This window comes from Schistocerca nitens, chromosome 1, assembly GCF_023898315.1.
Source record: "Schistocerca nitens isolate TAMUIC-IGC-003100 chromosome 1, iqSchNite1.1, whole genome shotgun sequence".
Classification (NCBI taxonomy): domain Eukaryota; kingdom Metazoa; phylum Arthropoda; class Insecta; order Orthoptera; family Acrididae; genus Schistocerca; species Schistocerca nitens.
Window position 1 is genome coordinate 900123202 of NC_064614.1, and position 16249 is coordinate 900139450.

Here is a 16249-nt window from a genome sequence, read left to right on the forward strand (position 1 = left end):
AAGCCCCACCACTTCCTCTTCATCAACTGCAGCAGATAACCGTGATTCCTATTCGAGACGCTCCAGCGAATTGCGGAAGCAACCGACTTTATAGCCCGCCGTTCGAAGTGGAGGCAGTGCAAACGTGAAAGGGAACAGGCGACGTAGTCGCAGCCGCGGCGTGATTTGTATGTGGCTGAAGAGACGGTGTGGTCGGTCGCGAGGTCCGGAGGAGCGGTGGTGCAGCCAGGAAGGGGTGTCGTGGGCCGCGGCGGGCGGCGGGAGAGAAAGTGAAGCGCCAGCCGGCAGCCGGCAGCCGGAGAGGCGCTTTTTCCCGGGATCGGGGTCAGCGGCGCCGTGCTTTATAAGAGCCGCGGCGGGCGCGCCCGCGCACTCAGCTCGAGTACTCCCTCACTCGCCGCGCCTCTGGCTGCTCCGTCGGCGCAGACACCAAGCAGGTGAGCTTGCCGGACGGCGGCCGCCGCCCACCCTCTGCGTCTAACTAGCGTACCACAGTGGGGGCTGTCACTCTCAGTGCTACTGCAGATTCAGTGCTTTACACGGCGAAGCGATAAGGATGGAAAAACATTTCCATTTTGTCTTGGTAGATGTTACGCATCAAGTGGTGTTACAGTTCAATGTTTGTTTGTATATAAGTAAGTTCTACATTTAAAACTGCAATTATAGTAATAATATGACTAGTTCAATCAACTTTTCAAATGTTTCATCGCGGTGGTTGTCACCTGTAGCTTCGATTATGAGTTATTGATAAGGCCGTTTGTACGTATAATACAGATTTGATACAGCTGTGACTTAGTTGTATTCTTGTTGTTGAAGACGAATGTCCTAAATCAGTTCAGCCGGCCGGAGTGGCCGAGCGGTTCTAGGCGCTACAGTCTGGAACCGCGCGACCGCTACGATCGCAGGTTCGAATCCTGACTCGGGCATGGCTGTGTGTGATGTCCTTAGGTTAGTTAGGTTTAAGTAGTTCTAAGTTCTAGGGGACTGATGACCTCAGATGTTAAGTCCCATAGTGCTCAGAGCCATTTGAACCATTTTTGAACCTAAATCAGTTCAAAAAATTTCTGCCATACAAGTTTTCCAGACAGGTGCGAATTTATGATTTCATATGTGTCATGTTTCTTGAACAGAGATTATAAGATGAATATCAAGTTTAGATTACTAAAGCGTCGTAAAATTTACGACTGCACTTGGTATCAATTCGCAGTTCCCTCCAATCTGGTTTGTCAGTATAGGCTCTAAAACAAGACATTTTATACTTATTTTGTATGTCACCTGCGACTGGCGACCTTAGCATTGTAATTAACTAGCGCAAATTATTACTTCCTTTGAATAAAATATGCAGTAGTAAAATCTACGATGGTTTAGTAACAATGTAACCCCTTTTATTCTGGGGTTAACGAAACTAAAACAAGGGTAATGCAGTGTAGTCGAGTGAAATCAAGGGATGCAGAAAGGACTAGGTAAGAAAATGAGACACTAAAGGTAGTAGATGAGTATCGTTATTTGGGCAGCATAATAAATTACGACAGCCGACGTTGAAGCCGTATTAATGGCAAAGTGGCTGTAAGAAGAAAAGCGAATCTGGTAAAGAAGAATAGGTTAACATCAAATACAAATTTAAAACTCCGAAAGCCGTTTCCGAAGATATTTGCCTGGAGTGTAGCCATGTAAGAAAGTGAAACGTGGACGATAAACAATTCCAGTAAGAGAAGAATAGGATCTTTTGAAACGTGGTGCTACAGAAGAATGCCGACGATTATATGGTAAATCGGATTACTCCTGAGGGGTTATGAATTGAACTGTGGTAAAAATAACTTCAGTAAGTAGGTTTAAATGGATGTAGGTTGCAATACTGAGGGGGAGGTAAGAGGTTCGCACGGAATAGACTAGCGGGCAGAGCTGCATCAAATCGGTCTTAGAACTGAAAACGACGACGAGGACAAGATGTTTCCCTATCTGATGGTAAATGACGTTTTTCCGCGCTTGTCCCTGGACTGAAAATACTATGTCTTGCACAATATTTCGCTGACTGATGAAGTTGTCTCCATCAACTGTTGTGAGCGACTGTTATACATGCGCACTGTCTACAGTCCGACCAGACTGTGAGCACTGTTGGCAACTGTATTCCTTTACAGTATGATGTGTGGAATAATACTAGAACAGTCGAGGTAAATTACAGAAAAACGTAGACTCACCCAACCGAAATGAGCAAGCGAATCAGCTGTCAACGAATACAATCTGGAGTAGATTCGTACTATTTGAGAAAACAGCATCCTCATTCAAGCTTGTATTTTGATTAATAAATGTCAATGAAACTTCACGTGCACTATTCACATTTTTACACAGAAATGTGTGCCTGAATCTTTTTTGCACAATTTGTTTGCAAAGATACGCTCAGAAAATACTGATGCCAAATAAATTTTATTGAATGTAGTATGAGATTGCAATTGCCAGCATTCAGAGAAGCATTTAGGAATTCCTGATACCCGCGCAGGGATGATAAAAACGAAGTACATGCGCTGACCACAATACTCATTATTGAAGAAAGCATTCGATACAAAAGTAATTGGGGATCAGCCTGGTGGATGTCTACCAGCTCGGTATGGACGTAGTTCAACAGAGTATTTCATATATCTAAAATGATAGGTAAAGAAACCATGTGGGCTTTCGAGGATACGTACGCCTATTAGGGATGAAAAAGAGGAGGCAATATTATACGTTTCCAGCCGCAAGTTTAATTTGATTCTTCGGACTTCCCTTCGTTACAGATGAATGTGTTCAAATCAGCACGTGTGTCCGCAGAAGAACTCTTCACTTTTCTTTCATTTAATGTGAAATATCAAGAAGCATTGAGGCGAAATACTCCCTTTTATCAGATATTAACAACAGTTTGACGCGTAGTATGAAAACTGCTGGACGAAAGCGTTTTATTGCGGTAATCCTCGTATAATGTCTCAATTGAGAAGCACGTTCGTCGTCTGGAGTACTTTCGTTTCCTCACAGTGGCAATAGCCGAAGCTAAAGTATGTAATCAGGAGCTCCCTCCTCCCCCCCCCCCCCCAAAAAAAAAGAATCCATAGCATTATTGTAAACGACACACGTCTAAGCACTGCTGGAAAGTAATGGACAAACGGGATAATAGTTACAGTTTTACGTTCCGTCGACGACGAGCGGAAGTTTGGGTTGGTCAACAAGGTGTAATGAAATCTACGGGTTTCTTTAGAAAGGAATCGTCCCGGTATTCGTCTCAAACGATTAAGGTAACCCACGAAAAATCTACAGCATGACTCGTGGACAGAAATTGGAACCCCGCTTCCCTCGAATGCGACTCCAGTGGCTTAATTGCTGCACTACTTCGCTCGTTGCGTCGTCTGGAAAGGGAGACGAAGGAAGGCAGAAGTTTATCCCCTTTCAACATCAAGATAGTATGTTTGGCAGGAATTGCCTGTGGGTTTCTTGAAGGAATCATCACGACTTTCACATGAAATGATTTAAGAAAATCAGAAATCAGGATTGATGGATGGTAACTTGCACCTCGCTGTTCTCCAATACAAAGCCAGTTCGTCAACTTCCTCTTTTTCTATGACGATTAAATAATTTTAACCCCATCAGTCCTCCATAGTAGGTCAGTTTGTTTCGCCAAGGGTACAATATCTGGTAGGTACTTACTAAAATGTTGTTTCAGAGGTTCTTGATATATTTTCGTAATATGTGACTATGCAGTTATCACCTGCATGCAGCCCTAAGTTTCTGTGATTACCTATTTGGGTTGTAAGGGTATAAAACGAAACGATTCGATGCCCTCCCATTACTTTCACTCAAACATATAACAATGTATTATGTATGAGACTCACATTTATGGAAGTGAAACTTGAACCATTATGGTAGCACACATAGAAGCTAGCCCAAGCGCTACAGCATAGCTAGTCGCCGAGTCAGCACATAATATAATGCGTCAGTGTGTGCTTCCTGGGTAGCAGAATTTTTTCACTCCATCTACTTTGTCGTCATCAATTTCGATGTTACATTTATCGTTAATTTTATTTCTGATACTCTTCATTGCTTTCCCCTCTCTTCGATTTAGCTTCAATCCATATCCTGTACATATCGAACTGTTCATTCCAACCCCCGGTCCTATAAGTTTTCTGCACTTTCACCGGGGATAGTGATGCGATCAACGAATCTTATCATTAGATGAGTAAGAGAACAAAGGCCTCTACGCTAACGGTCAACTGAAAGTCTTATGAAGTGTTTTAATCTTTTTAATCAAATCTGCAATGACAATTCTTGACTAACTTGCAACCTTTCCTGAGAATGTCACTCTTCTTCATTAAATTATATGTTAATTATGTCGTTTCGAAATACGAAAGAAATCTATAAACGATTAAATTGAGTCAACAGTCTCTTAGAGAATATTTGACTAAAAGAAGGTCTACACATGCTCAACATGGACTTTTCTTCCCCCTTTCTTTTCCCTCTTCTTTCTTCCAGGTTATATTATCTTTTTATTGAAGTCACTATATCTGACCACATATTCTTTTTTCTCTTTATGGTTTGATTACTATAGTTTCCTAGAAAACGAATAATGATTGAGCACAGGACATAGCAATGACAATATTTTCAAATATATCCAAATACCGTTACATGAGATTTGAAAGTGCCAGGTTTCAGATGCTATGAGTCGACGAACAGTATCTTCTACTGATTACCCGCGGTACTGTGTAGCGAGAGAGAGAAAGAGAGAGAGAGAGAGAGAGAGAGAGAGAGAGAGGGAGAGAGAAATCAGTATTGAGCGAACAGAAATAATCCCTTTCTTCACCGCTGGTATAGCTCAAACATAGAGTTACACTCTACCAAAAGTATAGTTCGGTCGTACTGCTACAATACGTAAATGACGTAGTAAATGATAGGAAAGCCGGTAGTATTGACAGCATTGGTAGGGAAATACGTATAAATGAAAGCGTGAGAGAGAAACTGCGCCCCGACGACTTCTCTTTGTTCTTCCTTCGCTCATTTGTTTGCTTTGCACATAATTAGATCTGCACATCGGTCAGTGCAAGCCCACTGTGTATTCTACATCCTCATAAAATATAAATTGCATTATATAAGTACTAAAAATTAGTTTGTCGCGTAAATTCTGTACTTTTATGTAATCAAAGCAATTACCTTTGATGCAACTACAGTTCACCTGCACAAATATAAAAACCTATAAATTATTGTTGTTTTTTGTACTCAACTGAACATTCATCATCATGATCAAAGGCAAGAGTTTCCTGTATTTTTGATAAGTTCCTAATGGTTCAAATGGCTCTGAGCACTATGGGACTTAACTGCTATGGTCATCAGTCCCCTAGAACTTAGAACTACTTAAACCTGTCTAACCTAAGAACATCACACACATCCATGCCCGAGGCAGGATTCGGACCTGCGACCGTAGCGGTCGCGCGGCTCCGGACTGTAGCGCCTAGAACCGCTCGGCCACTCCGGCCGGCCTTTGATAAGTGCGAGAGTTGTTCATGAATACTGGAAATATGTTTTACATAAGCTCGACAAAGCATTGAAGCTATTTTCGATATATTTTTGTTTCGCGGTTTTTAATTTTGTATCTTTTTCCGAGAAAATTGCATTTTCTAATGATATATGATAAATCTGTATTTTTTCTTACTTTTACTACATCTCACTGTTTGACGTCACAAATCCATAATTTTCGAATAAAACCTGAATTAAATACAAATTCTACTATACATAATGTGTATTTTTACGTTACGTACAGGAGGATAACTACGCAGAACAAAACTGTTCTGTAGGTTACGCAGCTCTTCATATATCCTCTCTTAGTTTCTAGACGCTTCACCGTTTCCGGCTTCTGGGGAAATGTAGCAAGACACTGATCGCATACGCACACGAAAGGATCAAAATTAGGTAACGTCACATTGGATGTGCAACACACCTAACGAACAGGGAACGCGGTTTCTGATCTTAACTGACCATAGGCACTAGGAAAACTACCGCAGTCTACGCTCACTTTTGGCAGCCTACGGCAATTTTACAACTCTGTTGAAACACCATATAGGCGAGCCTCTACTGGTCCAGGCATCCCATAATTCATAAAGATATGTAATTGATTTTGCTTTGATAATCTCTTTTCCAGGAGTGTAGTACAAACAGATTGAAAAATTCTATGTTTACCACTAACCGAATGGTCATTAATATCTTCTCGGTGTCTTTCCGCGCATTGGCTCGGTGTGCATTGCTGAATCCTAACAGTAGTAGTATCAACCAGCACCCGAAGAAGTACAGTGGAATTAAAAGATTAGGTGTATGTTCAGGAAAAGCTTCCAGCAGTTGTTGTTTGAGCTCACTGTTATGTCAGACCTTAATGTTACATTGAACATCATTGTCACTGGGTATTGTATTTTACGTGGGCGTACCGCCAACATAATCCATACACAGGGACATCTTAAGTTTCCTAGTTTATTTAAGGTGCAGGAGGATTTCATAGAAAAGTGTCTCTGATTCGACAGAATTTATGGAATTACAATCGGAGTCACTCCAAAATTATTCTCTCTCACTTAGCCTACTGTCTGTAATCGGAGATGACAGACACACGCAATCAATAAAGTTCCAAAACAATGCCAGATCGTAGCCATATTCTGTTGCGTTTGCAGGGGCGTACCGCCAAAAGTCGCACAGACATACAGCGTACGGCTTGGTAAGACCAAGAACTTCGCACTTAGAATGCTGACTTGTGAAGGCGGATTAGATACGGTTCACGTCAGTCTCAGGCATGAGTGTAGGTTTTAAAGTGACCTCATTGTGTGTGCCAAGTCGTGTGGTTGGGCGGCCACCCCTCATTACAGATGTTCGACGTCGTAGGCTGGGCAGACCAGTGTGTCTGAACTTACAGTGCACCGAACACTCCTAACGGTGGGCCTCCGCAGCCGACGACTCACGCATTTGCCAATGTTATCACTACCACATCGGCAACTACGACTGAAACTGGCAGACTGAAATGGGCACTTGACCATCGGCATTAGACGATGGCGCAGTGACAGAGCGTTGCATGGTCTGATGAATACCGATACCTTCTTCATCATGCCGATGGGAGGGAGTGAATCCGTCGTCTTCCGGGAGAACAGCTCCTTGATACCTGTACTGCGGAGCGGAGACAAGCAGGTGGCGGCTGCATTAAGCTCTGGGGAACATGCACGTGGGCATCCATGGGTGCGGTGGAGTTCGTGCAAGGCACCACGACGGCCAGGGAGCATCGTATACTGGTTGCGGGCAACTTACGTCCCCCAATGACGATCATGTTCCCCGACAGCAGTGGCATTTTTCAACAAGATAATGCGCCACGTCACAAGGCAAGGAGTGTGATGGAGTGGTTAGAGGAACACAGTGACAAATTCCAGTTGGTCTGCTGCCCCCACAACTCGCCAGATCTGAACCAGATCGAACACATCTGGGATGTGATTGAACGTGGCGTCAGCGTTCATCGGCCCCCTCGCCGGAGTTTGTGGAAATAAGGTGGCTTGTGCGTGAGGATGTGGTGCCAACTCCCGCCAGCGACCTACCGAGGCCTCACTGCTTCCATGCCACGACGCTGCTATCCGTGCGAAAGGTGGACATACCGTCTATTAGGTAGGTGCTTATAATTTCTCGTTGATCAGTGTAATGGCTCCGTTATTTAATGAAAGATGACGTCATTACTATAAGAACCTTCGACTTACGAAAGAAAAAAGGCCCCATTAGTAATCTATATCTCGCAACATTCAAACCCTTAAAAACATTGGCGTATGTGTAAATACATGAAGACAAACTGCCTATTGGCTTCTGTCTCGGGTTCTTCGGCCGACGTTCATCTAATGATTTTTCTGACGTTTCGCCAGCACGAGTGGCTGGCATTGTCAAAGCTTCACCCTCCATTGTCGGCAGTTTGTCAACAAGTGGCCACGAAAGCCTCAACAATTTTGTAATACATGAAGAGTTTTCTCATTTTAGGCATGTCGCAAGCGAGGTGGCACTAGTATTACCGGCATTACCATTCATATCCCCACTACGTATCCTTGCCTTTTCCTATTCATCCCTCATCTCTTTCGTGGTCGCACAACGACTGTTTCACCCAGGTTAATATTCGAGAGCGAACTTCAGCGGATGACGGACTTGTGTCTCATATTTAAGAGAAAACACAGTGACAAAGAATGGACATTTTTGAAAACTCATTAAAAGAAAATTTAACTAGAAAACTTCCATTGCTATCGTATCGGCCGTTGAAATTATTGTCGCTGACGATAACGTTCCTCTGCTACTACGGGCTTTCATTCGACTGGCGTGCGTGTTTGTGTTGCAATGCACATGTTCAGCAGGAAGTAAAAACCTGAGACAGAATGGGCGGTGCATCTGGAAGTGATTATGCAACGGTAATTATGCTGCCCACTCCCTGCAGCGCTACTTTCACTGTAGCAGCACGCAACCAGCCGGTAAGAGGTGCCCCGGTCCTGACGCTTGTTTCATTGGTTATCACCACATTTCTGCAATAACAAAGTCTTTAATCATGGTCGACTGAGTAATAAATTTCTTTCATTGTCAACAAATAACCGTCTATGGTACGTAATGAAGCATGTGTCTTCCAAACATTCCACGGAGAGAAAAAGTCAGTATTTGCACATTTCAGTAGTATGCAATACATTGAAAGGATTTTTATAAAGTATTTATTTATTTAAACTGAACCGCTCAGTTGCATCGAGCCATCTCTTACATCGGACCGGGGTTTCACACACACAGTATCTTATTATGTATCTAATAAATAACAATTTTGATATGACAAATAGTGTTAAAATTATTTGGGAGTCCTTAGTAATAATGTAAGTAAATAATGCCGACTATGAATTAATACAGTTAATACTGGCAGCACTTCCACTAATAGTGATAATAGTAGTAATAATAGTAATAATTGTAGAGATGTTTTGGATTTAACTCAGGACACTCGGGCACAGTTTGATGATCTACAACTATTCAGCGCTACGTCTCTAGCATTTTTCAGACTAATGTAGGCGATAAAATTACGAGCATGTTATCATACCATGTGAGCTTTCACGGCACGGTATGTTAGGCTACCGAACTACGCAATTGTTATCTCAGTTAACTCCACCTCATGACAAGAGGTCAGCAAAGTCGAATACGGTGGGTGTCTATAATAATTCAAATCTTTTAAGATCTTTTCTTCACTGAAGTTTTAGAAAAAATCCTTGTGAACAAAAATTACAAGTTGAATAATAACTTTTGTGCAGCTCGTATTGTTTCTCAGGTATAAGACGTACATCCTTGTCAGCATCAGCACAGTGCAACTATTACTAACAAAGTGTCAACAGAGCTTATAATCCTTTTCGCGCGTTTTGCCGGAGAGCTAATGTGTACCCTTAACCTAACAAGGGACGAATGTTTTCCGCAAGACCAGTTGAAGCTACTAGTGGCAGTACAACCCCGCAATGTACGTGTTTAAATGAACATTGCTGGCTGAGAGCGATCGTTTGATCGCCACAATGGGAAGGATTTCTTCCTTCGTCGTATTAGCAGTCTACCTTCACGAAATATGAGTTTTCCTTCAGGTATATTTATTTAGTGTGGATGCCCATGTTGAATGCAAACACTGCTGTTTTTACGTTGTTAATAAGAGGAGGAGAAAACGTATTTCCCTTGAATATCACCAAGGACCTCACGACCTTACTATTTCCATCCGACTAGTGAATTATCATCAGGAACACCACAGGCCTGCACTACAAGACACAATGCGGAGAGGCAGTAAATTAAAGCCATGTTAAGAGTGCAGTACAGTCTTCAGGAACTATACGCCTCCACATCTTCTTCCCTTGTGGTCAAAGCGACTCCGACGAAAGTTGCTCCCATCAGTGTAGACTAGCGAGAATCAGCAATTGAGACCTGTATTTGTTTGCCTGTTTGTGCACTCACTGCACACTGAGTTCCTAGAGAACAAGCACCAGAAGGTAATTTGGCTTTACTCCCCCGTCACAGGCGAAAGAAGTGGAGCGGATTTCAAATCCCGGTTTTGAAAACCAGGTTTAGATTTCTAATTGGAAGTAGCAGTACCAGAAGGAGAATAAAAACATCATCAACAACAGCAACAACAACAACAACAAGTGGAAAGGAGAGGAGGAAGAAAAGTGGCGGTTTGGCGTGTCGAGGTCATTTGATGGGGCGCTAATCCGGTTGCGAGGAAGGTGGCGTCGGCTGTGAAAACTACCCCACAATTTCCGTGAAATGTTTTAGGGGAACCACGGCGAAGCTAAACCTGAATACTCCGCTTCTTTCAGAAACGAGTCTAGTGTATTGATTATTGACTTCTTCCAACGTTTTCAATAGTTTCAGGTGAAACGTGGAATCGCCTCTAAAGATCCAATGGCTGCCTTCTCACTGTGTACTCATGACTGAATGTGATTTTTGATGACGAATGAAGACTTTATTACTACTCCAGAGCAATACACCGTCATACGTTTTAGCAGAAACCAATCTGGGTGCGCCTAACTCGGACGTTGAGCTCTCCCACGCATGAATTTTTGTTGACGTTCGCCTCTGCCATCAATAGGGATTTTCTTCCATTAGTCAACCCGCGATATGCTTTCATCACAGAGGCGTGAAAACAGTTAAGGTGCTTCCCAATTTCTTTAGAAATACTGAGCACATTTGCATAAGTCTCGGTGATTATCTCTATTTACAGTTATGATAAATCCTTACTCTGGCATGATATAAGATGATAAAATGTATTTAACCTGTCAGTACCCTTGTAGACCTACTATGGAAGTGCTCAACATGTGACATATGAGGAGGTGGACATAATAACGAGAGTCAGCAATGCGGAAGTTTGCCAGCATATCTTTGCAAAGGTGGAGTTCAAACTATGTCACGTGGAAACTAGACCGATTAGTGAGCAAAGCGTGGACCGCTATATTATGAAACTAAGATGTTGAAAATCGATATGTTCGTCCAGAGTAACGCGCAGCGCGCTAGTCTGCCACACAGAAAACTGAGCCAGACTCGGATCGAATCCACACCGCGGAGTAACCACCGCGGCTTGTGCACAGGAGAGCCTGAGTGTGGTATTTGCGAGGTTTCTCAAGCTCGCTTAGGCGAATTCTGGACTGGTCCCCAATTTCCGCCTCAGAGATTACGATACACAAACAGTTAAAATACGATAACATACACAGAACAATGTTTACCCAATTCACAGGCAGGTGGCGCATACAAGTTCCCTCTGTAGTGTGACAAACGACTGTGGAGGCAGAAATGCAACAGCCGGCAAAGTTAGGTAAACTAAATTTGCCAAATATGAGTACAACGGACCGTGTACTAGTTGGGATTAACGCTGAGAATATGATGTTAAAAATTCTTGGGTTTTGGTGTACGACATCATTCTTACCCGACTGTATCGTTGCTGATCTCTTCTTCCGGAAACTGGAGCATAGTAAAAAGTGTCCCGGGCCTGCTGACAATCACGTTATAAATTTATGGTGTAACGAGGGCTTGAGCAGAGCTGGAAGTGATAGAAGTGTCCAAGCGCTTAGAAAACATAGCGTTTTCGGCGCAGGTCGGGCGAGGCATGAGGCATCTGTGTTATCATAGTTTCCAGGCAGCGTTAAGCGGATACAGTACAGAACAGTAATCCGAGGGTCGAGAGGTAGATCGTAATTGATGATTTACACGTCCTGGGGTGATATTCATCTCAGAAATAGGGGATGCAATAATTTTATCAGTATCTGCAAAGAGAAACTATTGTTCGTCTGTAGCTGCCGAGGTATGTTCGAAGGTAAAAATTAAACTGACGGAATAACTCATATACCATTTGATTACTGTCCCTTGTCGTAAAGTTAAGTGGACAGTCCTCGTGTACGCCGTAAGTAGAGTCTTTTCTTGGAAATAGATTTTCGTTCTCATATTTTCCTTTGCCCTTCCTTTTCATACCTTTTATGAAAATGTTAACAAATATAATATATTGAATATTATGTAAGTTTATTTGCAATGTAAGCAACGCAAAAATTGAAAATAAAAATGTTCCCCAGAGTGATTAGACCCTTTGACCCTTCTATACTATTTCCACTGCGCTAACCGCTGATGGAAACTACGCTAACATAAATCATTCAAGCCTCACCTCACTCCCGCGAAAAATGCTATTTTTTTGGAAACACCAGGCCATCTACAGCTCCTACTTCTGACATTTTCATTTATGGCCAAACCTTGCATATGCCGTAAATCTGGGCGAAAGCGGTGATCACGCTAGGCGCGTCCTCGTTGTAAGATCGACTGTTAAAATTTCGCAAATTTAAGAAAACATTTCCCATTTTTATCACGGTAAATATTCATGATAGGCTATTCAATGGCATTTCTGTGATTTAGATACCAGTACATATCAGTTACGGCGTTAAACGCGCGGAATACTTTTCTTAAGTTTGGAAACTTTGACAGTGAGATTTAATACGCAGCGAGTTCCCGGAAGAAGGCTCCAGCAAAAAAGCCGTATCAGAAGATTCTTGCAAAAATTATGCAGTACCAGAACCCACCAGCTCTTAACTTTACCGACAATGATCGCCACAGCCTGTACTCTTATGTTTTTATTAAACTGCTTCCTAAGCACCAAGAGTCATACGCGTGATAGTGTGACAGCACATTCAGCGAGTTCTGCTGTTGCCCATGTTGTACACAGGAATGACAAAAGTCCTGGGATACCTCTTAATAGTGTGTCAGATATCCTTTTGCCCGGCTCAACACGGCATGGAATGGACTAAAAAAAGTCGTCGGAAGTTCCCTGCAAAAATGCTCAGCCATGCTGCCTCTATGCCGACCATAATTGCGAAAGTATTGTCGGTGCAGGATTTTGTGCAAGAAATTTCTCGATTATGTCGCAAAATTTTCGATGGGTGGCCAAATCGTTCTCTCGAACTGTCCAGAATGCTCTTTAAACAAAACGCTAACGGTTGTGGCCCAGTGACTTGGCGCATTGTCATCCAAAACAATTCCAACGTTGCTTGCGATCAAGAAATTCATGAATGGCAGCGGATGGTCCCCAAGTAGTCGAAGATAATCATTTTCAGTCAATGATAGATTCAGTTGGACCGCCCAGTCCATTCCATGTAAATATAGTAGACTTTCCCGGCCTAATAACTTCTGATATTCTTCACGAGTTTGCAGCCGGAGCATGTCTTCGTCTGGACGACGACATGAGCCGGCTGCAAACCCGTGAAGAATATCATAGTCTACACCATTATGGAGCCACCGCCAGCTTGCACAGTGCCTCTTTAACAACTTGTATCCATGGCTACGTGGGGTTTGCGCCACACTCGGCCTCAACCAGCTGAAGTCGGGACCCTCTGACCGGGCCACGGTTCTGCAGTCGTCTAGAGGCCAACCGATAAGATCACTAGTTCAGGAGAGGCGCCAGAGGCGATGTCGTGCTGTTAGCAAAGGCACTCGCATCGATCGCCCGGTGACGTGGTCCATTAACGTCACATTTCGCCGCACTGTCCTAACGGATACGTTCGTGGTACGTCGCACATGAAGTTCGGCGGTTATTTCACGGAGTGTTGCTTGTCTGTTAGCACTAACAACTCTGGGCAAACCCCGCTGATCTCGGCCGTTAAGTGATGACCATCGGCCACTGCGTTGTCTGTGGTGAGAGGTAATGCCTGAAATTTGGTATTCTCGGCAAACTCTTGACACTGTGAACCACGAAATACTGAATTCCCTAACGATTTTCGAAATGAAATGGTCTCTGCGTCTGGCTGAAACTATCATTCCGCGTTCAAAGTCTGTTAATTCCTGTCGTGCGGCCATAATCATGGTTGGCTCAAATGGCTCTGAGCACTATGGTACTTAACTTCTGAGGTCATCAGCCCCTAGAACTTAGAACTACTTAAACCTAAGTAACCTAAGAACATCACACACATCCATGCCCGAGGCAGGATTCGAACCTGCGACCGCAGCGATCGCGCGGTTCCAGACTGTAGCGCCTAGAACCGCTCGGGCACCCCGGCCGGCCCCATAATCATGTCGGAAACCTTTTCACTTGAATCGTCTGGGAACAAATGACAAATCCGCCAATGTACTACCCTTTATACCTCGTGTACGCGGTACTACCCTCATCTGTATATGTGCATATCGCTACCCCACGAGCTTTGTCACCTCAGTGTACACTACATCTACATCTACATTTATACTCCGCAAGCCACCCAACGGTGTGTGGCGGAGGGCAGTTTACGTGCCACAGTCATTACCTACAATTCCGGTTCCGTTCGCGTATGGTTCGCGGGAAGAGCGACTACCGGAAAGCCTCCTTGCGCGCTCGAATCTCTCTAATTTTACACTCGTGCTCTCCTCGGGAGGTATAAGTAGGGGGAAGCAATATATTCGATACCGCACCCAAAAACGCACCCTCTCGAAACCTGGACAGCAAGCTACACCGCGATGCAGAGCCGCTCTCTTGCAGAGTCTGCCGCTGGAGTTTGCTAAACATCTCCGTAACGCTATCACGCTTACCAAATAACCCTGTGACGAAACGCGCCGCTCTTCTTTGGATCTTCTCTATCTCCTCCGTCAACCCGACTCTGTTCATTAGTTGTACGAGTATCTTAGAAGCCGCAGTAATGCGACTGGTTCGTATAGAAACGTGTTGTTATTTGCAGAACGATGAAGGCGACGTTAGCTCTGGCGCTACTGCTGGCCGCCGCCGTGTGCGGCTCGCCGCAGCACCCGCCGCAGCAATACCGCCAGCCGCCGCCGCAGCAACAGCCGCAGCAGCAGCCCCAGCAACAGCAGCAGCTGCAGGGGGCCCCCGACGGGTCGAGTGCGCAGGGCAGGGAAGGCTCCGTATTTACCAACGAGGCCATCCGCCAGGCACAGGACACCTACCTCATCCCCAAGGACGCCACTATACAGAAAGTACAAGAAGGTATCGAGCTGGCAGCCTACGAGCACATCCCCGGCGATCAGCGCATCAACCTCTTCGAGATCCTGGGAGCGCACGTGCCCCCAGAGGTAGTCAATAACTTGCAGGCGCAGGTCGATCAAATTGGCAAGCAGTAAGCTTCCTTCGTCAGAGAACGTACTGTTCTTTATTTATTAGTACTTCGGTATCTCACCAGACTGTCGAGAGAAAATGCATAAATGACCCAGGATGTTTTCACCAAAAAATATTGTATGCCGTGAGTGGACACGAAGACGTTGTGTGAATCTCCTTCGAATCGAGAACTACTCTTCAACAATACACCACGATTTCATTTACCCGAAAATGAATCTCACTGCTGATTTACAGGACTCACTCCCCTTTGTCATATTTCCAGGTATCCCTCTTTCAAAATCTGTACACAGGCGACAAATACGACTAAAACAATGTCCGTAGAAATTCAAAGAAAAACATAATTTGTCAGTCTTCCAATATTTTACAAGCATTTCACTGTTTCACTGCTTAAGCATCTGAATACAAAGTCACCGGGGAAATTTTTAGTAGAAGCCAGTTAATAAGCACAATTCTCTGTTTCAAAATGTACATCTCGGCGAAGAGTTCATCGTCATTTAAAAAATATGTACTACTTTTTTATAATTTGAAATACATTTTTATACAAAAATATAGTGTCTGCCGAATTGTATTTTCCACTTGAACTCCTCACCTCCAGTAAACGGCCTTCGGGATGACGAGTAGCCAGAAAGAGAAAGTGAGACCTCAACTGGCTGCCCGGCGGGTTTCCTGGCCGTGTGAAAGTGAAAGTGAAGGGTCCGAAGGTCACAGCCCAGCCGTCGGATGCTGCGCACTCCCACCAGTCGAGCGCAAACGCTGTATGTGGGACACCAGCAGACGGATATTCATCTCAGCTGCTACACACATACACTAGGAGTTGTTCGAATTGTGAACTGACGACAAAGAAACTCGGCGCTTATAATAAACGCAGCGTCTAAGTATTTCGCCGCTCAACGACTCAGATGTGAACCAGCTCATCAAGAGCATGCTTCAAGCAAATAAAAGAGCAGCGTACGTCAGGATGCATCTAGTACTTAGTAAACACCTCCACTTGATCTCTATTCACTGTCATCAGTTCTTTAAAAGCGACGGAACCCAAAGGGAAATTATGAGCGTCTTCCAAAACACATGATGCCTCATTAATTTTTTTTTACGAGAACACCGGCACATCATCTTAGTCTAATTATTGGAACTAAATTTATCACTCGGTCTACATCACCGACA

The 16249-nt window shown here is 43.9% G+C and overlaps 1 protein-coding gene across 1 annotated transcript; it reads left to right on the forward strand.

Moving 5' to 3' along the window:
- The first annotated feature begins 387 nt into the window (after positions 1-387).
- On the forward strand, positions 388-15538 carry LOC126237318 (hydroxysteroid dehydrogenase-like protein 2). The gene is made up of 2 exons (XM_049947287.1): positions 388-437; positions 14694-15538. The coding sequence occupies exon 2, from the start codon at positions 14698-14700 to the stop codon at positions 15091-15093; it is 396 nt and encodes a 131-aa protein (XP_049803244.1). The 5' UTR covers positions 388-437; positions 14694-14697; the 3' UTR covers positions 15094-15538.
- The last annotated feature ends 711 nt before the right edge of the window (positions 15539-16249 follow it).

Excerpts from the sequence above, each read along its gene's own strand:
- LOC126237318 (XM_049947287.1), top strand. The coding sequence starts at position 14,698 with ATGAAGGCGACGTTAGCTCTGGCGCTACTGCTGGCCGCCGCCGTGTGC.